The following is a 27,683-nucleotide window of genomic DNA, read 5'->3' as shown; positions in this document are numbered from 1 at the left end:
TTGGATATGCTTTTCCGTCTCGTTCTGCGGCTGTGGCCTTGTTCTTGTCTCACCCTCAACTGCCGCCATCCCCCTCCTGCTGCTGCAATTGAAAGAGTGACGCGGTAAACGGCGGTAAAAAATAATCAAACAAAGAGAGAAGAAAAAGGAGAGGCTTGGCTCGTGGGTCGTCGGGTGGCGGAGAAGCGAAGGACACGTCTCCCCGCTCCTGGCCGCGTGTTTACTGGGGACGGAGGGCCGACCACGCCACGACGCCATCCCCCTTCCCAATTCCAACTCTAACTTCATCTCAAATTTCTCCTCCTCCTCCTCCTCCTCCTCATTTTCAATGGCGGAGTCCTCCAGGCGCCCTGCCGGCGAGCCCCGCGAGATTGAGGTGGAACTGGAGGAGTTCCGCTGGGTGAGAAATCCCGCTTTCCCTTCTCCGTGCTTCGTGTCTTTTCTCTCTGTTCTTCTACTTGTTTTTGGCTTCACTACTTGTTGGGATGGGAGGTGGTGATGTTGCGGATTGGTTGGAGGCATGCAGGTGGGGGAGGCGGCGATGGGGATTCCAGCGGATCGGTTCGCCCAGGTGTTTGATCTTATGCAGGTCGGGAACCGGGCCTTTCGGGAGAGGAGGTTCGAGGAGGTGAGCACTCTGGATGTGAAAATGTTCCGTTTTGATTTTGTTCCTTTTTTTTTGCTTTCTTTCCCCCTTTTTCTATTGTGGGGAGAGGGAGGAGGATCAAATAAGCATGGAAAAAAAAATGATTTCATGTCATGTGGTCTGGGCCAAGGTTGATTGAAACAAATAGTTCTACTATAGTAAGAAAATTTTGTCCTGAAAATTTTTGGAAATTTGCTAAAACTTTCAAAAGAGCATCTTTTTATATCACTACTATCCTTGAAATGAATTTCAAAAAGACACCTTGGAGCATTCGATAGCTTGAGTGAGGTATTTTAAGTGGTTGAAGAACAGAATAGATGAAGTTGTGTCTCCAACTTTGCATTGTGTTACTTTACATGGAAGGAGCCATTTGAGAAGATGATAAATATTAGGGATTTCCTAGCTTTTAGCATGTAATTATCTTTGAGTGAACTTCGTAAAAGGGAGGTCCCTTGAGGGCTTGTTACTTGACCAATGTAAAAGATGGTTGGTGACATAGCTTTATTAGCAGCTTGTTGAATAGCCATGGTCTATACAAATTGCCAGGTTAGGAATATTTGGTTCTACTATCTTTCTTTTATGTTAAGACTTGTGAAAATGGCTCAGTATTTGTGTTGTGTTTTTAAATTGCACTATTATCAAGTAACTCTAGGTTAAGATGATGCCACATATGATCCTTAATAAAGGGCCCCTTTTTATGCTGTTATTTTGATTCTATTGGACCAGTAGATTGTGCTTCTTTAGCATGTTCCTCTCTTCGGTTTTGTTTTGTTCAATTTCTTTGGTAGGGCTTCTCAAATTTAAGACTTGGCATCAAGATACACCATATTGGTTCATATTGCCCCATACCAGGCATACCATACCACACCGGTACCAAACCGATACCTGGTAAGGGGCATACGGAGTGCCGGTACATCGGATAGACCCATAGTAACAATGTACCAACATCGTACCACTGTGGCAAGGAATCCGGTATTGCGAACCTTGCTTGGCATCCTTTGGCTGTAGATCATTCTTGAACTTCAGTTCTTTACCGAAATTGACATGGGCATTTATTATGTCATGAAAGTGTACTATTAGGTGACCTTCATGGCATGAGAAAAGAAAGTTAAACTTTGGGTACCAATAAGCCTTCCGACTTAACCATTAGAATTAAATATGTCAATCAATCTCTTGAAACATTTTTCTTTTACTAATGTTGTTTGTCATACACCAAATATATTATGATATTTTCACCCTACGTTACATATATTTCATGCATATGCCTTTATAGAGGATAAAACTGGGTGTATTGATCTTTTGCTAGGTCATATATAGTTTAAGTGAAGCATATACTTGTTGGCTGGGTGAAAATTTTATATATTATTATATAATATATTATTGCCATATACTTGAATTTTTATATGAAGATTGATCATTATCTTAATTTTCTTTATACAGGCATGTAGGTGAAACTACTTGACTTGTCACAATATCCTAGGCAAAAAAGAGAAATGTTGTATTCATTTTCCTTCCTTTTCACATACATACAATCAAACAAAATGCAAATTTGAACTTTCTTTTCTTCTCTCTCTCTCTCTCTCTCTCTCTCTTCATACAACCAAACATAGCATAGCAGTAGCATAATCATAACTATCAAGCTTTGTGCCATCTATCCGTACTCATCTTAAGGCATTCTGCTTCACCATCTGCTCCAATTAAGGCTATATCAAATGTTAATTCAAGCTCTTCTAAAAGCTTTCTTATTTCATTTTGTAGGATGCACTTCTTTGCTTTTTTTTTTTGAGAGAGAGAGAGATATAGAGAGAGACCAGCATACACTACAACTACCTAAGTCCCGATTTTTGGGGATGCATCACCTAGGAATCATACCCAGAACCTCTGGTTGCTAAGTAGAGGGTTCTGATCATTGGGATAAGCCTCACTTCACAGCTTTTGATTTCATGTCAAACCAGCCACCTTTTTTCAATCAGGCTTCGAACAAAAATAGGTGATTTTGGAACATCACATAAGGATTTTTATGCTATATTTGAAGTGAAAAAATTGTCGTATAAATAACTAATATGCATTTTCCAAGTTACAACCAATTTTAAGCTAGATTTTTTTCCTGTAGTTTTGGTTTTTAAATATCTCTTTTTCATCCTTACATGTATAGGATTCAATTAATTTATTCTCATCTTAACACTTCAAGTGAACTAATGAATCTTTCATTTCTTTATTTAGTTTCCTCAAGTTTGATAAGCTTGCATTTCATGTTTGAATCTTAAGATTATAAATTTTCTTGATGTTAGGTATTGTTCCATTCTGCAGATGATTGTTTTTCTCTTTGTTTGGTTTGCCATACTGATATTGCTATCATTTGAGATTCTATGCAGGCCATTGCTTCTTACTCGAGAGCTCAATTTCTAAAACCAGAAGATCCTGTCATTCTAAGTAATAGAAGTACTGCTTTCTGCAGGTGATTTTTTTTATCATTTTCAATAATTTATATTAAGTTCATTGTTTAACACCCATATTACCCTTTAGACTTATTTAAAGGTTTCTGCTGGTATATGTTTCATAATATAACAGGATTAGTCAACTTCTGAGAGAACGACCTGCAGTTGAATCTGAGAATCAACCATTATATGGACTTGATCCTACAACACATGCTGAGGTATGCTTTCCTATTTACCATATAAATACTCAAAATGGAACCTGAGTACAGTGTAACAAGAAAATCCAGATTTTATCACCAGATTACCTGGCTGAATTTTTGAATTACCTTTTTCAGCTTGCATTGAAGGATGCTGAGAAAATGATAAATATCTGGAGTAATTCACCTAAGTCATATTTTCTGAAGGCCAATGCTCTCATTCTGGTAATGGTTGTAGCCTTCCATGTTTCGCTAATATCTAGGATTATTGCAAATTTATGTCAATTACTAAATTTCTTTCTCCTGGTAGTTACTGCTGAACAAGTCCATGAGGAAGCACTAATTGCTAAACAAAACTTTTCCATGTTTCTTTACCTTTTAGTTGCACGACATTTAGTTTCATTTTTACTAGGTTAAAGCTGGGCACCTATGCTAGGTTCACTCTTCCCATCTTTTTTTTCCCTAATTTCTGTATTTTAGATGGTGCTGCTTACTGCTATCCCTCTTATGAGTTGCATGTCTTTGTTTAGAAAGTTCATGTTATCTTTCACCTCCTAGATAATGGAAAGATGCCTCTTCTTTTCCCTTTGTTTTATATACTTCTTATCTTTTCTTCAGCAGAGTTCACTATTGCCACTTTCAAAGTAAAAGAGGTTCCGATGCAAGATACTTGAACATATGAAGTCATAGAAAAACATGGAGTTGAGGTTGGGATGTATGGGTTGGAAATGGCTGTTTAGTTTTGACTATTGCATTGCAGTTGGCCGAGCCTTGAGCAAAAACTTTTTTCGGAACATTAACCTTTTATTTTGGGAATCACTTTTTCGGTTGAAACAACACTTTAAAGTTGACTAAAATTATGTGAAAAATGAACTATGAATGTCAAAAAAAAAGAAGTATTTGTGAAAAGACGGGATAAAGGTTACTGAATATCTCTATTTGGTCTTAACCACAGCTCAGTTGGTCGAGCCTTGAGCAAACTCTTCATTTAAAACATCAACCTTTCATTTCTGGGGATGAATGACTGCTGGGAACTGAGTATTATTATTTCAGATCTGACCTTTTATTTTCCTTGAACTCATTGGACTTTGTTGCAATTAACTCAGTTATTTGTTTTTATTTATACTTGCTGTTGGTGGTATTTCAATAATGCTCTAAAGATAGTCAGTGCTCTGATATTTCATACCAAACAAATTAAAATTAGAGTAACTGCCACTTGGTTTGGCATGATTAGCCAGCTGAGCAATCAGCTCCTCTCTTGCATGCTTCCTTATGATCAGCGATGCTGCTCATTCTTCTATTCAGAATATTGATTTATTACTTGGACCTATCATGGATATAGGAATGCTTTTGTGGTAGTGTTGTTCATATTGAAAGCAGTGTGACAACCTAGGTGATTTTTCAATAATTCTCTCTCTCTCTCTCTTTAAGATTATATGATGAATCTAATTCATACATAAAATTTTATCTGCTTTTCTCTATTCATTTACACTTCGTCCAAGTTTAGGGAGCATTGGGAGGGTAGCTATCCACAAAAATGAGCTTATAGTTGATGTTAAATTGAGACTTGAGATCCAGCCTCATCGCATTTCCTAACTCTGATGGATAATACCTTGTTCCACAATGTGGCCTTCTTTAAATGGGATAAGGCTTGTTAATTAAGTCCCACTCTAATGTGACAAGCAGGTTCGAGGTCTGTTTCATTGCTATTGATTTTTCACATGTATGCACTACCTCCTTGGCCTGAGAGTAGATTAGTATTGTACTATGCTTTATACAAGATCTCTTTGTCAGTTTCGATGTTTTTGAATATAAACAGAAAAGAGAGGGTAGGCTCATTACATTAAAAAAAAAGAATGAAAATGAGAAAGAGTTCTCTTGCTCATAATATGCATTCTCGAGAGTGCATGCTACCTAGTGGGAGCTAAAGGTTGATTAAAATAGAACAAGAAATTTATCTTTCCAATTTCTATCTTTTGGATCTATGTGCATAGGTTTGGATGATTTTTTGTATTTCTTTTACAAGATCAATCAACTTTTCTACCCATGGCATTTCCTATTTGCATCAGATCATTTTTCTCCTCCACTGTTTTTACAATATGTTCCTTGCTCTCTGCAGCTTGAGCGGTATGAGGAGGCACGCGAAACCCTTCTTGCAGGTCTTCAAGTTGATCCTCTTAGGTAGGACTTTTAGCTTACACATATTACTAATTATTTTTATTTCTCCTTTTAGTTATGTAATACAGCTGGTCATACTTTGCACACAACATATACAAAAAAAAAAATTACAATGCTGGTCCACGACATCATGTGTGACTACCGTCTGTATAGCTATTTGCTCCAGACGTATCTTCGGGATTTGGATAATACTACAACTGCATCACTTAAAAAGGCCAGATGCTGGAAACCGCAGCTTACCGGTGACTTTGAATGCACGCTGTGTCTTAAGTTATTCTATGAACCAGTCACTACTCCTTGTGGGCATTCCTTTTGTCGCTCTTGCCTGTATCAATCTATGGACCATGGTGAGCTTAGAAATATTTCATTTCTTCTATGGAATAATTGTACAATCTTGTTCACCTCATATGCTAAAACAATTGACAGGCAATAAGTGCCCAATGTGCCGGACAGTTCTATTTATCGGTCCTAGAACATATCCTATTAGGTAAAGCATCTTTGTGCTACATAAACTTTTCCCTGTATGAATCTTTATTTATTACTTCATTTTTTGTTTTATAAAATTGTTGAAGGTCCATTGGCCACAGTGCCTTCTTGAGTCTGATTGCAGTATTATGTGCCTTTTGCTTCAGTGTGACATTGAACAGCATTATAGAGAAAAACTTTCCCAAGGAATATGCTGCGAGAAAGTCCGACCATGAAAGTTTGATTCACTTAGGTGCTGACATATTGCCTCTTTTTGTCATGGATGTTGTCCTTCCGTGTCAAAAATTGTCACTTAATATATTTGAACCTCGCTACAGACTCATGGTATGATGATTAGTTAAATGTTTATCTTTCCAGCTGTTCATGATTATGTTGCATTAATAGCTATTCTTGCTTCTGGGTCATCAATACTTAATGCTTTTAACAGGGGCATGGGCTTGGATTTTTCCTTAGTAGGAAAATGTTAATGAGGAGGATAAGGACTAATATAACCTGGATGAGAGTTTTACGGACCTATTTATGAAATTTGTGTTTAAAATGAATGAAACTTTTGATATGAATTAGTAGAAATTTAATTCAGATTGTTGGTTCAATATTTGTTGGTTATTTGTTTGTGTTTCCTAGATTTAGTTTAACATATACTATTTTTCAGGCATCAGACTAATTTGTCTTCTTTCGGTTTATATCACAAGATTTTCCTTGAATATCATTTCCTTTCTATCTTCCCTACCAAATACAAATTCTTAAGCTTTTTTTTAATATAGAATTCTGAAACTATCAGGAAGATATCCTCAAAGTGCCTTGCTCTGTGTTAAGTTAAGCTATGGGTAAAGCATAATGCTCCAGTGGCTATGCTTTTAGGTAGTCTGTCTCGGAGGCTATATCTGAATATCCACAGATGTTTATTTACTTGAATTGAAGTGGTGCATGTTGATATTATGAAATGCATATAGATTGTAGCACATGGTAAGTTGGTAACCTGGATTTTAATAAGTTATATTGTAATTCAGGCTTAGTTTTATATAAGCTATTCTGTTTATCAAGTTCAATATTTTGCAAGATAAATCAGAAGTCTCCATGTGCCTCTCTTTATCTTTTATATAGTCTCTTGTGACATCTGCGTTAATCCTATTCTTATTCTTCATGTACAACAGGTGAGGAGGGTGATGGAAGGGAATCATCGGATGGGAATGGTCAGATAATGTCAATCCATCTCTAATTTATATATGAGAGGCTGGACTATTCACATTAATCCATATGCTGATTGAATTTTTCAGGTTGTTGTTGATCCTACGACAGGTTCTATTGCTGATTTTGCTTGTGAAGTGGAAATTCTTGAGTAAGTATTGGCCTCCCTTCCCTCCTCCTTTCTCTCTTGGCTTCCTGCAATGTCACACTTATATGATTTTATAAATATATAAATTAGGTGTGAGCCACTCCCAGATGGACGGTTTTATTTAGAGGTAAAACTCAAGTTTCTTCCTTGAATCTCTCACGTTTTGATGATTATGTTTGATTTATTATCGACACTATCATGTATTTTCACTTCTATATAATGTAAATGTATTCCTGGACATATTTTCTTGACATCCCATCTTGTAAAAGCATATCGGTTTATGGTTTGCTAGCCATGAATTATTGCAGCATCATAACTTTCACTTCACAACATTTGCTCTTCAAATTTTGATGCAACAGAGCTTCTGATTGGCTTCTTGTGTGCTTACAACTGACTAAAGTGGCCTTGCATGACCTCATGAATCTAATGTGAATCTTCATTCTTCACTGTAATCAATACACTTTAGCTACATGTTGCATCTTTGTTTCTGAATTATCACCAGAATCTTGTGCCTTTACCATCAGCTGATGTTGGAAGATTGTCAGACTCAAATTAGTTTCCCTTGCCCCCTCAATGTCTGATCTAAAAATCTTAAATCTGGTGAAAAGGTTTCTTGGAAACTAGTTCTGCATTTTTGAACAGAGATACATCAACGGAACCGAGCTTTGGACATGTCAGCTGGTATGCCATGTTGTTATCCTTCAGCTATAGATACCTTTTGCTATCTGTCCAGCCAAATTACCTGATGTCATTTTAGTTGTTCGATATCTTTTCTTTTCTTTTTCTTCCCTTTGGATGCAATAAGTTGTTCAATATCAGCAATATTTGCATCTGTAGACAGGCTGAGATATTAAGCATTTTCTATGGGCAGATTAAAACCTTTTTGTGTTTCATACTGCTTCTGAAATACCTTACAACATGCAAGGTCCCTTAGTTATTGATGAACATTCCTGACCTTTTATTAATTGTTTATTACTTGGTAGAGTTGCATGTTGTATTAATTTACATGAATTATAAACAGGTTTCCCTGGATGATCAATAAATGTTGTTGCATATTATATTGGAACTAAGTTACACGAAACTAGATTAAATGTAGCAAGTTTCTTCTATTCTGTTTCCTTTTTGGGCCATCTTGACTTATGTAGTTATCTTGTATACATATAAGAGTATTAATCAATTTTTAAAATGATCCAACTAGGAATCAGAGCCCCACCTTTTGCTAAGAACTATGAGGTCCTCTAGCTGCCATCTTATGGAAACTGCCTTTCTAAAAAAAGTATATCCCTGCTTAAATATTCTAACATGATGTGCATTGCAATATACCTACTATCATATGTCATTCCCCTTTCTAATTTGTTTGCACAGTTGTAATATGTATAATGGTTATCACAGTTGCATAAGGTCTCATCATTCTAGAATACTGGGAAGTGCTATATATAAATATTAAGTCAATAATTAAGTTCTCAATTGTCTATCTATCAGGTAACTCGGTCTTTGTATGCCTTTATATCGCGTGCATTAGTTTCACAGGGAAAAAAATATATTGTGTATTTGTATGTAGGTAGAAGGTCGTAGGCGGTTTCATATCTTACGAGCATGGGATCAAGATGGGTGAGTTTTTCTCTGTAGTCTATTAGCATTTGTTTACCTGTGGCAAGTTTCTAGATTAGCTGTTCTCTATAACATACCATATATTTGGGTGCATTCTTGGATGGGGATTTATGTTGTTTATGCATCCATGCAGGTATCGGGTGGCAGAAGTTGAATGGATTCAGGATATACTTCCTCCAGAAGGTTCTCAAGAAAAAGAGGAAGTGAGCATGATATTATCTTTTTCTTATTCAACCATTTTTTATTCTCATTTTGCAAATTTGTTTTTGTCGCATATAAGAATCATGAATTAGACACTTTCGTTACTTCTAGTTTATAAACATTATATTAAGATTGAAAGAAGGCCACGCATCATGTGGTTTGGTGACAAACAATATGTAGTCTAATAATTTATGTATTCAGTGTTTTCCCTATCATATTCCTGTTTCGGAGATCCTTACAGTTGGTAGGTTCATAATACGCACTAGGTGTACTGGAGAGGGTCACACCGCAAGTGAAATTACATAAACACCTCTTATTGCTGTTTCCATATGACTTAAAAGCTAAAAGGGTCAATTTGGAATTTCTGCCAATTGTTAAAATCCATCCTTTTCTATGTGCTTGAGCTTCTTGGGTGCATCTAATTCTCCAACGTAATTATTAAAAGATTCCTCCCTGCTTTTAAATGCAGGGGATAAAGCCAAACAGTGTAATAATGTCACCTCTATTGCACATTTGATGACTCACGAGGAATAAGTGACACCAACAATGCCCTGTCAGTGCAAAACCAATGAATATCTAAACCAAGCACACGCAAAGAAACATAGTATAAACATATAAAATGCCTTAAAACCAGAAATCTTAGTTTTCATAGATTTCCTGTTGATGCATCAAGTGGCGCAAAATGGACTTTTTTAATGGCAAAATACGAATTTTCAATCTAATCTATGGTTTAGAAGCATCCAACTTAGTGTATATCAGTGTACTACTATGTTGATATTGTCTATACTCTATATTTTATCCCCTTGATGCATCAGTAAAAGACCTCCAAAATATGTACAATTTATTTTTTGTTATATTAAATCGTTGGTCATGATTGGTGATATCAATCTGCAATCCAGAATGGTTCAACATTGCTATTGCCTTGATTATATTTATGCTTCAGTCTTACTATTTATTGAGCAAGCACAAAATGAACGGTGAAAGCATAACTAGTGAACAAAAGTGTACTATGGACTATATAATTTGTAACTCCAATCCATTGATCTTTATCTAAATATATTAAAGCACATAGAGACCAAAATTCAGCTTATTTTGATGCTTTAAGACTATAGATCAAACTAAAACATGGTATTGTACCATTCAAATTGTCATTTCCTATCCATTTGATGCATGGGTAAAAGACCTAAACGACTATCTAAATCAACACACGTATGTGATCGATCTTCTGAAAATTTTCCTACTTTTCTAGAGAAAGAGAAAGCCATGAAAGATAGTCGTTTCTGCCCAAAGTGTCCTTACTTTCGAGGGCCGGTCTCCAAGGATTCAACTCGCATTTCACATGAGAGGGAGGGGGAGTCCGCTTGAGTCTTTAGCCTTACTATATTGACTCGAAAGTAAGGTAATGACGGAGCATAGATTCTACGGATGTCTCAGTTTCCCAATTAGCTTATGCCCTGTCATAGTAGGGACGCGTCGTCAGGACAAAGAAAGGCTGATGAAAAAAAAGTACATTGTCCTCCTCATTGCTGATTTTTCGAGTCAGGGGCAGGGCAGTACCACAATCAAGTGACAGCCGCTAATGGTTAGCTTGACAGATTTCCTTTCCTCAGCACTCGGATTGATGCAGGAATGAAATTAAGAAAAGACTTTTCTCCCGTGTGCCATGTGCCTTGAAGCTCAAGAGTCTATGATCCAGTCCATGCTATTTGCATGATGGAAAATAGTAGGAACTGGACGTCGGAAGAATCCATAGAGTAGTTAGCACAGGTGCCACGGAGAGATATGTTTTTATATCTCGCATTGAAAATCCTCCTTTATTTTAACCAGAGAAAGCGGCGCTTTTGTGTAACATGCTATGGTCTCAACGCCCTTACGAGGTAGTGATGAGTTTCACGCGCTCTAAGCTCGGCCCGCGCGCAGTTAGGAGGATTGGCCGCAATCTGAGTGGTACCACCCATCCTACGACAATTTTTCTGAATAGGTCGAACTATTGGAAGCAAATGGAAAAGGAACGCCGAGTGGGATCAAAGAAACTAGCGGATTGATCACTAAATAGAACCAATAGTTATTCGACCTATCTTCTACTTTCCGAACGGGGCATACCCACGACACAGTAAATCAGGGAAAGAAAATGAGCGCACCTTCGCACTTCGGCCTAAAATGTCCCCTCAACAACCAACCATAGCTCTCTATAATTCTTCACTTACTACTCGTACAGGAAGGAGTCTTTTTTTATCTGGACGTTTTTTTTTTCAAAAAATAATGCCTCAACTTGATAAATTCACATATTTTACACAATTATTCTGGTCATGCCTTATCCTCTTTACTTTTTATATTCCTATATGCAATGATGGAGATGGAGTACTTGGAATCAGCAGAATTCTCAAACTACGGAACCAACTGCTTTCGCACCGAGGGAACAAGATCGGGAGCAACGATCCTAAGACTTTGGAAGATATCTCGAGAAAAGGTTTTCTCACCAGTGTTTCCTATATGTACTCCAGTTTATTCGGAGTATCCCAATGGTGTAAGACCGTCGACTATTTGGGAAAAAGGAGGAAAATCACTTTGATCTCTCCTCAGCTCACTAATCTTGTTCTGATCAAGGACTTTCAACCGCTTTTCGCTCTGCACACGAACGAGACTAAATGGGGATTCTATAGAAAAGCTAGTACTTCGTTAGCATTGCAACAACACGAAGAGATAAACTGAACAAATCTCACCCACGAAAGATGAACCTTTGTTTCGGAGAAATAAGTGGCTCACGAGGAATGGAAAGAAACATTCTCTATTTAGCTCAACCTGTGAACTAAATAAAATCCAACTTCAAACAGTTAATGGTTATGCATGGAAGACAGATTTGTACTTTATCTTACAGGTGACATGACATACTAACCATGACTTGATGTTGGTTTGTCAGCTTGGTGATAGATTATTATCTCACTCACAGTTGCAATTTACATGATCACTAGTTTATGGAACTTCCAGGATCACTCAAAAAATGTCATAACATTGCATGCTTTTTATGACTATATCATTTTCCTGATACCAAACTATTTCAATTAAGAAAAATACATCATATTGATGAGTGTTTTGTGTTGAATTCTCAACAGTTGCAGCAAATGGCTAGTGGAGCAGCATCACAGGCTAGAATGTGGATCAGGCATGCAAGAAATACTGCACGAAATGGTGCGTAATCGCATATGCGTTTGTTAGGATACAAGATGCACATGTTGTTGTGCTGTGAAGTCCTGGAATCTGCTTCAGCTACAAACGATCAGATTCACACACACACACACAAACTCACTCTCATATTTGTTTGGAAGTAAAGCCTTGATTCATTCTATTAACTACCTGACAATGTGCAAAAATTTAGACCACAGGATCAACAACGAACCAAACGGCAGCGGTCTAAAGTTGCATGGGTTAAAGTTCATTTCCAATTAAAGACCTTTTTCTGGTTCAGTGACTCATAAATGTCCGACCTTGCATGCTAGTTTTATGTGGTTCCTTCTTTATTGGTATTCTGCTATGTAATTGTGCTGAAAAATAAGCTTGTCTGTGCACCATAAGTTACAACCATGAATTATATCCAGGAAGGAGGTCAAGGCAAATGGAGCATCCTGAAGCTGAAGGCATGCCTGGACCACAGAATCCAGAGCGATTTAGTTTCTGGGTATTTCTTGTAACCCTGCTTTGGTGTATGTTATATAATTGTGCCATATGTTTGACTCTCATATCTGGGCAGCTTGTTAACTTGTTAAACTTAAGGCCATCAGCAAGGTTGGAACTATTGCGTTTGAGAGACACTCGAGAGGTGTGGTTTAAGGATATATTCCTGCTCATGTCACTGTCTGTCAATGTATGATGACTTATCTTCTTGTTTACTTGATCATCTGCAGAGGATATCACGTGGGCTCACCTTTCTGAGAGCTGCAGAAGAAGGCTGTCAAGTCCAATAACAAAATGTTCAGCTAACTGTAGTATTTCATGATCACAGGTTCATATATAAATGCTTAAGCTTGTTTTTTTGTTATTCATTTTTTTTCTTTCTTCTAAAATCTGAAGAACATGTCTCTCAAGTTCAAATACAAGGATATGGCTGCGTTAGTTTTGGCACTGTACAATCATACATATGCTTAAGCTCATTCTTTTAATTTTTTTGATGTATATATTCTCTAATTCCATTCAATCTCAGAATGATAGAAGTTTTGGTTGGATGCTGTCATTCCATGTAACCGTATGGAATACAGAATCTCATGATGTCTATATAAGTACTTGTAGCAATATTGAATATGGAATCTATGATGTCTATATGAGTACTTTATTTTATTGCTATACGTGTTTCAATCATAGTACCAGGCTGGCAAGAAGTAATATAAAAAACTTTTTCATGTCCTTGTGCTTGTAATCTCGCTACTGAACTAATAATAATTTCTCGTCTTGTTATCATTTGCATACTACCAAGTTGGAAGCTTCTAAAAAGATGAGTCTTATGGTTAATAAATTCAGATAACAATACCTTAACAGGTAAAAAGCAAAAATTTGTATGTCACTTGGGACTTCGCAGAAAAAATTATAGTTAGTTTTGCTATCTGTAACCTGCTAAGCCCTTTTTCCCTTTTTTCAGGAATGGAATTAGAATGCTCTTGGCCCCTTCCATGGTGGCATGCCTGCGCATTCTCTTGGTTTAGTAGTTGAAAAATTTCTGTAACTTTTCTCAAATTTTGTGCAAACAGAATTTAAAACTTGTGCAGTCCCAATCAAAAATTGGTCTAAACTTTTAAGCATGTGTTGTTTGCAGATTTATGCAATTGACCTTCAAAACTTATGCATCCTCTATTATAGAACTCTGTCAGCATGGAAGGGGCAAGTATCCTAGCAGTGAAAAAGTCATTCTTGGAAAAAATAAAATGTATAAAGTAGCAAATAAAAACTTGACTATATTTTTTTTTGCACTTCTTCATGCAGATGGATGCAAGAGATAGGACAGATGATTAGGCGAAAACAAGATTTTTTTTTTTTTATCTTTTGTTGAGAATTGCTCTGGGACTGTCACTTTCTAATTTGCATCAGAACCTCTCCTTGGTGCAAGTGCTGAGGAGTGAGGAGAGAGGTGCTAACCTGCTGACTGAAGCACCTATTGATAAGAACAAAAGAATAACGAGTCCATAGTGAGGGAGGAGTATTTTTCTATAATTAGGATTTATTGGAGGCATAATGCCTTTAATCACCCAACTGTTATGTGAGAATAGAGGGAAGAAATATATTTATAGGCCAAGGCTCAAGTGGACTCATCGATGTTTGGCGCAGTATGTTGATGGGTATGCTAAGCTTTCTAGAAGGCATGATTTTGTGGGAAAATATACTGATAAGAGGCATAATTTTTGAGTCAGCAAGGGCTTATGACTTTATCGTTTTAGATGTGTGGATCTTAAGAAGGCTACTTGGTGCTCTAGTGGCTCCTTTAACCATTATTTGGGAAGTGATATTTACAGCAGGATATAGGGAAGTCATTGAAGGTTTAGTCTGTTACAATATTAATTGAAGATTTATGGAATGGTGAAGTGGACGTCAACCATGTTGGAGACATTGAATGCAGACAAGAGAGTAAAATCTTTCAAACGAATATTTTGATGGGAGATTAAACCTATATAAGGCACATGTTTTTATGTAAACTGTTGTATGCTTTATATTATAAGAAGGTTATTTCTAAGGAGTGATACATGATCATGAAAAGATTCAAGAGAAGATATTGTTGAAGAATTAGCATAGCTTATGTAAGGTTATTATCCATGTCATAGCACAATGTAGCTAGCCCTAGTCCACTTATTTGGTCTTTGCCACATTCCGACATGGGCATGCAAAAAGAAGAGTTAAAGACCCTTTTTTCAGCGATAATAGCGCCCATGAATTCATGTGTTGTATTATTTTGGGCAAAAGAGTTCGAAGATGCCCTAGATTGGCATGCACATAGGTGGCTCCTAGAGGGCAGGAGACCTTTTGATTTTGTCGTACATGTCTCGCTGGTTTGTAAGACTACAACACAGTTGTGAATACTAATTTCAGTGAGGTTATGGGAGATCAGATGGTTCAGTGTATCCATGAATTCAACCATTTCAATGAAGGCATAGTTCTCAGAGCTTGCCAAGTGGAGACACCACCTAAAGCAACCTTTCCACTTCCCAGCAGTTTTTCCACTTCCAAGCCTGCTGAAGTGGATATGCTGGTCTTGAAGGGGTCAAAAAAAAAGGATGTAGCTTGTCATCAATCAAACACCTACTTTGCCATATGTCTTTCTTCTATCATACTGAATAAAACCAGTGATTGCCATCTCTCCTTCCCACCTCCACCTAACTATTTGACTTTGGATGAAAAAAAGAGAACTTTTTATATTTTTGATACATTTGACTATTTGTCCTAATGAAAATGAACTATCCTCGGTCTCCATGTGGAGGCAGGCTTGTTGGCTATATTTAATTTGCAGGTGTCCAGAACATTCCTTGGTTATTCTCAGGTTTTTTATGGCTGAAATATTTGACCCTGTTCCTTGGATAATGAAATTGCCAATCATCTTGCACATCATTTTCATCGATTACTTTTGTATTACAGATTCAGCTCTATTTTTGAGCTGCTATTTCTTTTGATCGTCATGCGGCCGGTGCAGATTGTTATTGTGTTAGAAGGCACAGAAGCTAATATTTATTTTAAAATATTTATGTTTTAAATTGTTTCTTTTCTATCCTAATCCAAAAGCTCTACTTCTTTTTTTTTACAGTATGCCTATTTTCTGAGTTTAAACTTCATAATAAACCATTCAACTTTTTCTTTGGCTTTGGTTGGTATAAGGGGAAAAGACTTAGCTTTACGGCCTTTCAGAGGTACTTGGACAACTTTAATGGTGCCAAATGGAGGTCTTATGCGAAGATGCTCTTCTTGTTTGCTCCTTTTGGTCCCAATGGTTAAGCTAGGCATTGATAATAGCATCACTCACAAGTCACAATGCATCTCCCTCCCATCTCTTCATACATACAAAGATCTATATTCTCCTTTTAATATTTCTCTTTTGATTGAAGTCTGATCAAAACAATATAATCTTTCTTTTATATTGATTCCCAACTGTTGCTTCTCTTGGCATCTCTCTCTCTCTCTCTCTCTCTCTCACTCTCACTCTCACTTTTAAAACACTAGCAACTAGGCACTATTTCTTTAATAAATCTCTCCTAGGGGTTTGGCATTTTCGAGAAGGGAATAGCCACAAACAGACACAAAAAAAGGCAAGCCTCGTCGGCTTTACCACTGGCCTCTTTTTTGTTTTTGGACCACCACATGGTCCCTACTCCCACAGCCATTTCTACTTCTCCTCTGTGCCTTATAAACTATAATCTACTCTTCTATTCCTTATAAATTAAGTATAAACTGCTTAACCGAGGTATTGTGCCCCACAAAACCCTATCATATTAATATCATCACCATTTTTTGTTTGGAAAGATGGATCCTCAATTCATGAAGATTATCATAAATTCCTAATTACCATTGTCTGAAAGTGCCAACTAGGGTGCAATTATGTAGGTTAGTCTGGATCTTGCTCGAACCAACCCAGCATGACTTGGTTTTAGGTCCTGCTTGCATTCCTTGGTTTTTCTTTTTTTGATGTGGTTTTGCTTGCAGTGTAGCTCAAGGGTGATGAATGGTCCTCATGTACTTATAACTAGCTCTTCTGCTCTTGTTGTGCATACATTTGCGACTGAAATAATAGAAAATAAAAGGGGGAAAAAGTCTAATGTCAGTTCATTTCAACTTAGGCCTAAATTTAAGGCTGAGCCTGGATTGTTCCATAAATTTGGGTCTAACCAAGATGGCTTGGTTTTTTAAGATTCCTTTGGCTAGGTAAATTTCGGATCCGGTTGCATCATCATGTCTGAAGAATATAGATCAGCAGTACCAGGTTAGGATATAGTTGTTTGATGGGTTTGGGTCCATCTCATGCATCAGAGTTCTCAAACAATGACATAATCTGTAATTTTGTATCTGTACGTTAATTTATGCTGTTTCCCAATTGCTGCAGCTGCATGCAATCTTGTTTCTCCAATCTCTTTCACCTGGGAATAAACACTGATCAGATGAGTCCAGGAAAATGCTGTTCCTCTTCATCATCAGACAGCTTGCCTTTGTGGTCGAGTCTTAGAAGAGGATGTGTGTAGAATATTAGATTGTGTTTAGTCACCATGTTGTTATCTTTTAGCTCTAGTGGATTATCCAAGGAACATGGTGAGACTCTGAAGAAACCATTGTTTCTATCACTCTTCAACAATGACAATAGCAAACTGATCAACTCAATGTAAATCCATCTGATCGCCGCCTTGGCCGAGTTTTTCTCTCCCGACCTCAAAACGATAGTCATCTGCAAGAGAAACACAGAATTATTCCTGTCTAATATAACTAGCTCTACCCATCCACAACTCATTTCTATCTAGTACAAGTGCAAAAACAAATTTCTCTGATTTATGTTATTATTTATTTTTGTGAATTTTTGATATTTAATATTTTACTGACACAGTTTGATGCCAATAAAAAAGGTGTGATTCATGTTTTTTTTTTTTTTTGAAGAAAATTGTGCAGAAGATTTGTAATAATACTTTATTTCCACTACTAACATGGTCGCAAGTTTGGCTTTTTCTGAGCAATTCAACAAAAGGCAAAGATGGGAATTTGGAAGGAAAAAAATATATAGAGAATTTGCTAAAAATTCTAAACGAACTCGGGTAATTAAAACTTTTCCTTGATTTTGTAAAATTTTCAAAGCATGGAAGGAATCAATTATAAGTAATAGCGAAAACACCATTATTGTAGCAATCTTAGTATTTGATTGGTAACTCCTAAATGATTCTTTTAGTTGTGAATAAGTCATGAATAAATTCCAAGTTTTGTGAATTGTTGGATGATTCTTGTTTCATTCAATTACATTAGATTAATTTAGAGTAGACTCACCCTAAGAAAAATCTAGAACAATTTGGGAAATATTTTTTTACTTTTACTATCATTTTAATAAATTTATTTTGAAAATCTGTCAGTTTTCCATTGTCAACCAAACATGCCAAAAGTACTTTCTCAAACATTCTCTTTCTAGAAATCTATTTTGCAGAAATCATATTTCTAAAAAAAAAATGATTTCCGCAAACCAAACAAACCCAAAGATTTATTCACCACAAATGATATGCATGCGAGACAACTACATTGCCTTGGACAAAAGCAGGCTAAGCACTAATATAGATCATGAGGCCGATAAGACGGAACAATTTGTCGACATGAAGACCGGGGCAAACCCGCCCATTCAAAACCAAACAAATAAATAAAGATCGGCACCATGCAACAAGACTCTCTCTCTCTCTCTCTCCCCCTCTCTTTCAGCCAAAAACCCAAGGAAACAACAGAGATGGGACCAAGCAGCAAAGTCTTCGTTGCTCCATTTCTTTCATTTGTCCATATATCACCGTCAACCGTACATATATACTACTACAAATGCACTTTGTGGTGCAATGACCTGAACATAGCATCATCCCCCAATAGGTTCTTGGTGATGCAAGTGAAGGAATTCAAGCAGGTAGATGAGAGTAGAAGATGGTGAGGAAGAGAAGAGGCCTTGTAGCGGTAGAGGCCAAGACCAGCAGCTGGGATGAGGCTGCGATGGAAGCGGCTGCCTCTGGGGGTGCTCGCCGTCCCCAGAAGCGCTTTGTTGGGGTACGACAGCGGCCTTCAGGACGGTGGGTGGCAGAGATCAAGGACACAGTCCAGAAGATAAGGGTGTGGCTTGGTACGTTCGACAAGGCCGAGGATGCCGCTCGGGCCTACGATGAGGCTGCCTGCCTGCTTCGGGGTGCCAGCACTCGTACCAACTTCTGGCCATGCTCTCCGGTGTCGCACCGCTTGCCGCCGGCCCTGCCATCCAAGGTTTACAGTCTCCTCCTCACGAGGCTCAAAGCCAGTAATTCTCTTGCTGCTGACGGTGCTACTGTTCCATTGCCTGAAAACCAGCAGCTACCACAGCAGCAGCAGCAGCAGGAGCAGTGTGGCGATGAAGGACTAGATGACATCGATGACTTCCAATTCGCCGACTTCTTGGATGATCCAAACGTATCAGATTCTATTCTTACTAATGATACTAGGTTTCATGATGATGTATGCAAGAGTGTGCAATCTAATTGCACCAGGGAGGAAGAGCAAGGGGGGAGGGAATTGGACCAGAATATAGTGATGGTGGGTCAAGTTGGTACCAAGGTAGTAGGTGAGGAGGGTGGAGTAGGAGAGGAGGGAGGAATGGGAGATTTGGAAGCTATGGATTTCCGATTCGTGGATTCCTTGGAGGGGTCTTCTTGCCTCTACTCGCCATTTGAGGTTGTGGAGGAGATCATGGAGCCAATCGAACAGGTGAGTGGCGCCGGAGATGAGAAGTGGATGTTTGCATCTCCAATGAAGAGGATGAAATATGAGAGGAGGATCTCTGCGTCTCTCTATGCTATCAGTGGTATATCGGAGTGCTTGAATCTTAGGCTTCGAGGCAGTAAGGAAGAAGGAAGAGGAGTACTTGATGACTCCACCAGCCTTGGCATTGCATGTGAGGAACATAAAGGAGATGAGGCAAAGAAGGTAGGGGAAGGTCTTGGAGAATTCACAACACCAAGCCAATTAGCATCTTCATCATCTACTTCGAGTAATGATAGTTATAAACTGTGTCACCTCAGCAGCTCGGGATCAAAGGTCCACTCATCCCCTCATGACGGATATTTGGAGGCCCAAGTCGAGTATGACTTCATATATTGTTAAGCATGTCTTTAGGAAGGCTATAGAGCTGCAGACTGGATAGCTTTCTACATGACAAATCGATCATACTGGCTTAGAGACCTGGAAACTGCTTTTGCCCTATCGGAAAATTTTTGTAACTTTTTTGTCGCTGATGCAAGTGGATGTATTTATTCAAGAATTTTGTAAACAAACCGATCCAACTAAAAAAAAGTTTATCTATACTAGTTTTGCAAATCTCTTCGAGTATGGCTCAATTTATTAGGCTTCAAGAATGCCAATTATCTAGCCATCAATATTCTTTGATTATATAAAAAAGAAGGGGGTTAAGGATACTAAACTTACACTATCATGTCGAAGCTTTTGGAGCAAGTCATTCAAGAAGATATAATATTTTTTTATGTTGTTCATATTTGCTGATGGATTTGGGATTAAATCTTCTAATATTAGTACTTCACCAAAGCATATGCTTCTGAAGGCGTATAATTCTATATGCAGTGTTTGCCAAGAGAAAGCAAGATTATTTCAATATGAAGCCTATATAAAGAATTGAATTTTTATATTTATTTTTATTTTTATTTTTATTTTATTTTATTTTTGGAGAGGGATGCCAATGAGCTAAGCTACTGCTAGTTGACTTAGAACAACATTTTTTGTATTTGACATATGGTAAAGGAAAATAGCTAGCAACTGTGAATTGGTTTGGAAGTCTTTTTTTTTTCTTTTGATGTGAATTGGTTTGGAAGTCATACATTTGTTTTGAATTAGCATTCAATACATTCAATAGATTTATTTCCTCTTCCTAGTCGTTAATACTTGCTAGATACATCATTTGCAGTTAAGAAAAATTGTTGTTTGCTACATATAACCTTGTAGCCATCTGGATCATGGATGATCACTTTAGAATTGCATTTATTTTATTCTTCTGAGAGAAAAGGAAAGGCAAGCCCATCAATTCCTAACTCTACAATTGCACTGAACTTGTAGGTTTGATTACTTGTCCACTTATCCTAGTCTGCTCTGCGTTTAGGGCATGTATATTGTTCATGAGTTGTGTCTACTTACTTCTTTTTTTTGAGGGGGAAAGGTGTCTACTTAATTGTTAGTCCTATGAATATGGCATGAACATTGGTATGGCTAGCTTTGGTTCCATTCAGCAAATTGTCATCCTAGAATTTGTTTCTCTGCAATCAGAAACTATATCCTGTGGTTGATGCATTATCTACCCTCTGCGTCATAAAAATGTTACAAGTTCAATTGTGGTCATAAGAGTTATAATTTCAAGACTGGCATTAGGATAATAAGCGCCGATAAAGTAATTCCCTAGTTGTTATTACTTAATGTTATCAGAGTGCGTTGCCCTTAAGCTATGGCTATGATCTTTAATCCTGCATGTAGACTTCTTCTAATGAGCGTAGTCAGCTACAAGTTTCAGTCCATATGAGATTGTTCTTATCATCAAAGTTGAAGACTACCTTATAACTCAAGTGTTTTAAGCTAATAATCTATTAAAGGAGCAACAGTTCAAGATTCCCTTAGAAAAAGTTGGAAATATAGAGGGGAAAACAATAATGTTTTATATAACCACTTTCACTTTTAAAACATAAAGTCCAAGTCAAAGAGCACATTGAAACACAATCCCTATGATGATTTTGCATAAAATAAGAGCAAACGATAGGGATAGGAGGAGAAAAAATTGGGATTCGAGTGGCCTTACAAAGGTGAAGAGCACAAAATAGCATCTCTCGGTTTTGTCTTATTGATCTGGGTCACCTATTTGTAACCACTCCCCATAATTTTATGGAACTCCTTACCTTGTAAACTACATCCACTATAGGGAATTATGTCAGCAAGTGACAACTCAGATATTTAAAAGATTTTTCATTCATAAAACCGAAGATTGATATGTCACTACAGGAAAAATAGCTTTCTCCGACTGTGATCTGCCGATGCTAGAAAAAAGTATTGGCAATTTAGTCACCACGCTAAAATTTGCCGACGCTTTTTAGTAGCATCATCAGAAATTAAACTAAGACGATGCTTATAAGTGCCGTCGGAAGTCAAGAGATTAAGATGATGCTTATAAACGTTGGTATATATATTAAAAAGCATCGGCAATGTCTGATTTTTTTTGTAGTGCGTGTAAAAGAAACCCAATCAAAAATTCCTAGTCATTTCTCAAAATGATGCTGCTTCATCAGAATTGATTTATAAAATTCAGTAAAAGGATCATTTTTTTCAAACAGTCAAGAAAAGATCAACATTCATGCACACCACATACATGAGCTTTCCATGGAAAAACTAAAGCAGTCCTTACTGGACAAAAACATGCATGAATCTTGAGCTCCATGTTTCTCCTTTTCTTTTCAAGGAAAAATGATGACGAGGAGAACCAATTTTCTCCTCGCCATTCATCGTTTGTGCAGTTTAACTTGTTGTCCCCTGGTTTTGTACCTTGGTCCTCCGGAGTGCCCTTGGTGCTAAAGACCCTTTCTCACACCTATCAAGCTCCAGTCATGAGTTGGTTTGGCACCAGCACAAAGATCATGTAGGTCCCTCAATGGCTGAATGGCTCAATGGCACCAGCTATTCTGAAATCTCTAACTTGGCCAAACCCAATAAACTCAACAGAGGTAGACCTATGGGTTTACTAAACCCCTATGAGGTTTTCTTTTCTTTTCTGTTTTTCAGACATAAAGTTTTGGTTTTTGTTTTTGTTTTTTGGTGCGAAAGCGACTAAGCTCATTGTATTATTGATATAGTATAAGTAAGATAGAAACACAACCTAGATATATATAGTATTAAGCAAGACGAAAAGAACAATGAAAATACCAAGGTCATACAGGTGCTACCAACCATGGGGAGCAAAACAAAATTCTACAAAGCCAACTAATCCATGCATGAATATGGACAACTATTGCATTGCAGCTGACCTAGATGACTTGGTGGATGGGGGCAGGCAGAGCAGGAGAGTTATGGAAAACTCCCTGAAGGGCAAAACTCGACCCCTATGAGATCGAGGACTAGATATTGAAAGATTTACTTGAAATTAATCTGGATGGTAGGTCATGGTGCAACTCACGATCCCATAAAATTATGATCCCACCTTATTTTCAAACCTGGTGGCTCGGTTGATTGGCACTCCTATAGGCTCATCTTGCATACAAATTTTGAGGGTACCAGGTCCTGCATCCACCAAGAACATTTCTTTCCTTGAGCGTAAAGGTAAAATTGAATATGTGAGGCATTTCCACTATATAATAAGAAACTGAAATCGGATAGAAGAAATTAGTCCCTATGCAAGGTGCATCATGTCAGCGGTGCACTACACCAATCAAATTTTTCGTTCCTGTAAGCCCCATCATCGTGCTGCTTGTCTTGGATTTCGCCCTCTCACCTCGTATCGGATTGTTCCTATGGTGCATCCCTGACATGGTGCACCGGATATAATTTCTCTACAAAGAAGGCCAAGCCATATGGGCCAGATGGTAAGTAATATGCAATTCACTGTATATCATCTGAAACATTAGGCTACTCTATAGCTGGGATGCTTCCACCCATCGGTCCCATCCATGCCACCCTTGTATGCATAAAATGAGGCAAAGAAGTGATGGAAGTTGGGCCAAGCTGCATTAAGTGTAAATAAAAAATGGCTTGGAGGCAATGATGACAAGATTGGTGCTTCCCATATCCTTTCAAGCAGCTTTCATAAAAATTTCTCTCACTTAGGCTCGTTAGTAAAGCAAAATGAGATGCATATACTTGTCGATACACAGGTAAGATGGCGAGCTCAGGTTGGAGTATAGTCATCCACTTGGAAATGTAGCTAACCCCTCATTAAAAGATTCTAAACCTAACACCTGCCAAAAGAGGCTGTTTGTAACCTGCAAAAGAGAGTATGATCGTGTCTCAAGTTCATAATATTTTTATTCGAGCGCAAAGAAAAAGCCAAGAAGCACTTCACATTCATTGCCTACCATGTGGTGAGGTTCCTTCTATATCTCCTCACCAAATCATGGAGGCCAAGGCAAAACAAGAGCCAAGCTCATGTCCGTCTAGTGGCCATCTCTCATTTATAGGGGCACAACCGAGGGTCCGCCAGCCTTGGCAGGCAAAGGCTGGGCTAATAGCAGCATCGACAAGGCACGGCAGAGGCACGCCCAAGACCGCAGACCATCGGCTGGGGCGCCTCAGCAATCGGAACAGGCGTTTGGTTAGGAGGGCCATGCGCAGGCCAAACCGAGTGACTGGGAGGGCCAAACCAAATATCCAGCCGCCCGCATGGTCTAAATGCCTTTGGTCCAGGCCAATGCGCGCGCAGCCACAGGCAAACGACAGGAGGACCGGCGTGTGCATGACCATGGCATCCTCGGCTCAGGCCAGTGCACGCGCATGCAAGGGGCAATCGCCATAAGCAACGGGAGGCAACTGCCGGCGCGCGCCAAAGACCAACGCACGCGCGAGCAAGGGGAAACCGCCATAAGCAACGGGAGGCAACTGTCGGCGCGCGCCAAAGACCAGCGCACGCGCGAGCAGGGGGCAACCGCAGTGAACCAGCTACGCACACGGGCCCTTGGCGCCCAAGACCAGCGTGCACGCACGCCATGTGCAACGGAAGGCAACCGCCTGCGCACGCGGAAGCTAGGTCCGTGTGCGCGCGGGCGCGAGCAAGAGGTGACCACCGAGCGGCCAGGCGACCAACGCCCAGGCGCCCAGCGGCCGGACTGTCAGTGCCCAAGTGGCCAAAGGGTCAAACCACAGCAGGAACCATCTGGCCTAACCAAAGGGTCAAGCGTGGAAAATCAAGGGCGGCCCCTGACTTGCCCATGCCCACACGCAGTCCGCCAGACCGCGCGCAACAGGGGCTTGGCCAGCACGCTAGGCCCTAGCCACATGACCAGCCATCTGCAGAGGCAAACCCAGAGGAGTGTCAACAGCCAAAACCGACCAACCAAAGGCCTCTGTAGTAGCCAGAGCTTGGCCAACTGCAAGGAACCGCCAGCAACCACAACTGCAATCAAATGCCATAACAGCAAGAAACTGCAAGCAACTGCCACCAAGACAAGCAACAGCCGGCCAACCACCAGAAATCCTTTGAACCACCGGCCAAACCGTTAGCAACCAAATGGCAACCGGATTAAGACAGCAGCCACTGCAGTGGGAGTTCCAAAGGAGTTGCCAAAGGATCCAAACTGCCAGCCAAAAGGAGAAGCCACTGCATGCCAATGTAAGGGTCTACAAATAGATTCGAATTGAGTGGGGGAAGGGACTTTTGGACATTGTATCAATTAGCCACTTGTAAAGTGCATTCGGCCAAGAGGCTTGGGTAGGCATATTGCCTAATTCGGTCCTTAGGGACTTGGGCCAAGGCAGGGTATATCAACCCCCCTTGGATTTGGCTAAGGGACCATCTTTCCTCCTTAGAATATTTGTATTTCCTTTTCACCATCGAATCAAAGCTACCTTTGATACCTCAGCATTCTCATTTGAGTTGTCTTCATTGGCCACCAAAGCTTAAGGTTCCGAAGAGGAGTGCAATACTTCATTCTTAGCCAAGTATAACTTGGAATTGAAAGGAGCATTAGTGCGGAATTTCCTTTGGCTGGCACTATCTACATTCGATCAAGGCGACACACCTTGTTTAAGCCAACGCCAAGAAGCTAGAAGGGACTCTTTGGTGTGGGAAGTGAGTGACCGATGCTTGGTCCCCACCACCATGCTACAGGATAAAGGGAAAGTGCTATAGAATGCAACCTAATTTGCACTGTAAAAAAGATGGATTGCTCTGGTTCTCATGTTCACCTCATAAACTAGCTAGAAACTTATTAAAAGCAAAACTCTCAGCAAAAAAAAAAAAAAAATCAAGTACTAAGCACATCGCATGTAGATCATACATCCGCATGCATAGTTTTTGGTTGTAGCTCGTTTTCAATCTTGCTAACAATACCCAACTAATACAATCCTTAAATTACAGCTTTATTTTTTTTATTTTATGAGATGGATGAGTCATATATGCTCGAAATGAATACATCCAACAAAATCAGTAAAAAAATATCACAAAAAAGTAAAATTCCGAAAGAGCCCTTCCAAAATATACCTCTCAAGTGACTAATAATATAGAATGCAATCCAATCCGCAACTTTATAAGCTTAATCTTTCAATTACACATCTCATAGCGAATTAAGTGCGTTGGAATGACAATGATTTTTTATTTCTTTTCTAGAACAGATCGATGATTTTTGAGGTATCATGCAATTATCATCGAAATAGAGCAGAAGATGCCGCGTAAGTGTTGTTCAGCTGAAGAAAGAAAAAGTATTGTGTAACTTTTGCATCTCTTCAAGACATGTATAAAAATTTTACGTTTAAAAGAAAAATATAATTTTATAAAATAACTATATACATGCTAATGAAAGTGAAAGAGAAGAAAAATAAATGATGAGCAAAAAAGTAATTAAATTTTAGAAACTGCTATCAGAAAATTTATTACGATACATTTGAATTGTTTTCACCGGCGTGCCTAAAATCACTATTTTTGGAGAAGAATCTTTTAAACAAATTCTTAAATCTATTTGCTTTTCTTTTATTTGAATTCCTTTTTTATTATCAAAAGTTTAAAATATTTTTCTTTGTCCTCTCTTTTTTAACAGCCAAAGAGAGTCGAATGAGTACATTAGAGATGAGGATATTAACTTAAAGGTGCACAGTTATGATACATACAAAGTGTGAAAACCAACTACAAAATTCTATGACTTAAATTGTAAATCAAAAAATTGAACTATTGGATGCAATATGAAAAACTGAAAATGTCTGTATTGCTTTCAAGACTCTTAGCCTATACATCATGTAATCTTAAAATCATTTGTATATCATTTTTTTCAGAACTAAATGTTTCAAAAGACCTATTAAATAAGCAAGAAGTTTCCAAGACCTATAATCTTCCATACATAATTATTTTAAAATCTCCGTATCGTATTCGCAATGATTTAGATTTTAAGTGGGCCTAAATCCCTCTCTTTATATCTATTATATATTATAACCATAACAAATTTAAAAACATGATAAAATTGAAAATAATTGATGATAAATGTGAAAAATGATGGCGGTACATTTGCTGATTATTCTTTCAGATGATGAAAGTACAAAAGTTGCAATGATTAAGAATAATTTTAAAGGTAGGATAAACTTGTGAGGATAGCTCGATGAATCATCGATTATCATAGCCACTTATTTCTGTAGCAGCGCACCAAAATAAGCATTTGATGAATGGAGCCCACGAAAATAAACGGCTGTGATTGGTGGCGCATGGAGTGCGGGGTATAATTTATTCTTGAGGGGAGGTAAGTCTATACCTAGGCCCATGGTTTTAGAATGACTTTGTGATCAAAGGCCGAGGAAAGAGAAAAGGGCTAACAATAACAAACTAAAGTGGTGTAGAAGGATAGTATAACACTCATTGGATGGCAAATAACTTTGGTCACCAAAAAACAAAGACCAAAGTGTAGATATACCAAACTCTGGTTAGGATTCATAGCTATGATTATGTTCCACATCTCACAGACAAGCTTTCAGATTAAACCATTTCTAACATATGGCTGCATTTACTTTTAGATCAGTGAAGAATGCCTAAAGAAGGTGGTGCACAACTAACTTTTGGAAGCAGGTTGGAGAAGAATAGGAGAAAAGGAAACTTCATGGTGTCATCTGACTATGCGCCCTCAACCCCACAGCCTCCTGTTCCTCTCTCTTCTTTGACTTCAAACATCCAGATTGTGCCAAGATACCTTTTT

General features: G+C 38.4%; 2 protein-coding genes across 5 annotated transcripts; both read left to right on the top strand.

Moving 5' to 3' along the window:
* The first annotated feature begins 32 nt into the window (after positions 1 to 32).
* LOC103705242 (zinc finger (C3HC4-type RING finger) family protein) lies at positions 33 to 15,678 on the top strand. 4 transcript variants are annotated; one of them, XR_015967223.2, is made up of 21 exons: positions 33 to 400; positions 527 to 628; positions 3,022 to 3,104; positions 3,218 to 3,302; positions 3,420 to 3,506; positions 5,401 to 5,462; positions 5,613 to 5,806; positions 5,886 to 5,946; positions 6,092 to 6,269; positions 7,100 to 7,138; positions 7,223 to 7,284; positions 7,372 to 7,408; positions 8,843 to 8,892; positions 9,026 to 9,095; positions 12,207 to 12,282; positions 12,690 to 12,769; positions 12,842 to 12,910; positions 12,996 to 13,093; positions 13,724 to 13,781; positions 13,898 to 13,962; positions 14,065 to 15,678. XR_015967223.2 is itself a non-coding variant. In XM_039127506.3 (19 exons), exons 1-18 carry the CDS (start codon positions 329 to 331, stop codon positions 13,053 to 13,055), a joined length of 1,467 nt encoding a protein of 488 aa, XP_038983434.3. In that variant the 5' UTR covers positions 33 to 328; the 3' UTR covers positions 13,056 to 13,093; positions 13,724 to 13,883. The 4 variants fall into 4 exon arrangements, 3 of the variants coding, with proteins under 3 accessions (XP_038983434.3, XP_038983433.3, XP_088557163.2); XM_039127506.3 differs by lacking the exons at positions 13,898 to 13,962; positions 14,065 to 15,678 and having other exon boundaries at positions 13,724 to 13,883; XM_039127505.3 differs by lacking the exons at positions 13,724 to 13,781; positions 13,898 to 13,962; positions 14,065 to 15,678 and having other exon boundaries at positions 47 to 400; positions 12,996 to 13,285.
* A 2,767-nt stretch (positions 15,679 to 18,445) lies between these two features.
* On the top strand, positions 18,446 to 21,075 carry LOC103705326 (ethylene-responsive transcription factor ERN1-like). The gene has a single exon (XM_089924199.1). It carries the CDS (start codon positions 18,715 to 18,717, stop codon positions 19,915 to 19,917), a length of 1,203 nt encoding a protein of 400 aa, XP_089780325.1. The 5' UTR covers positions 18,446 to 18,714; the 3' UTR covers positions 19,918 to 21,075.
* Positions 21,076 to 27,683: the final 6,608 nt, after the last annotated feature.

Source organism: Phoenix dactylifera, chromosome 7 (assembly GCF_051530095.1).
Source record: "Phoenix dactylifera cultivar Ajwa chromosome 7, Ajwa_hap1_PhDact_Kaust_v1.1, whole genome shotgun sequence".
NCBI lineage: Eukaryota > Viridiplantae > Streptophyta > Magnoliopsida > Arecales > Arecaceae > Phoenix > Phoenix dactylifera.
This window is presented reverse-complemented; position numbering and strand designations above follow the sequence as displayed.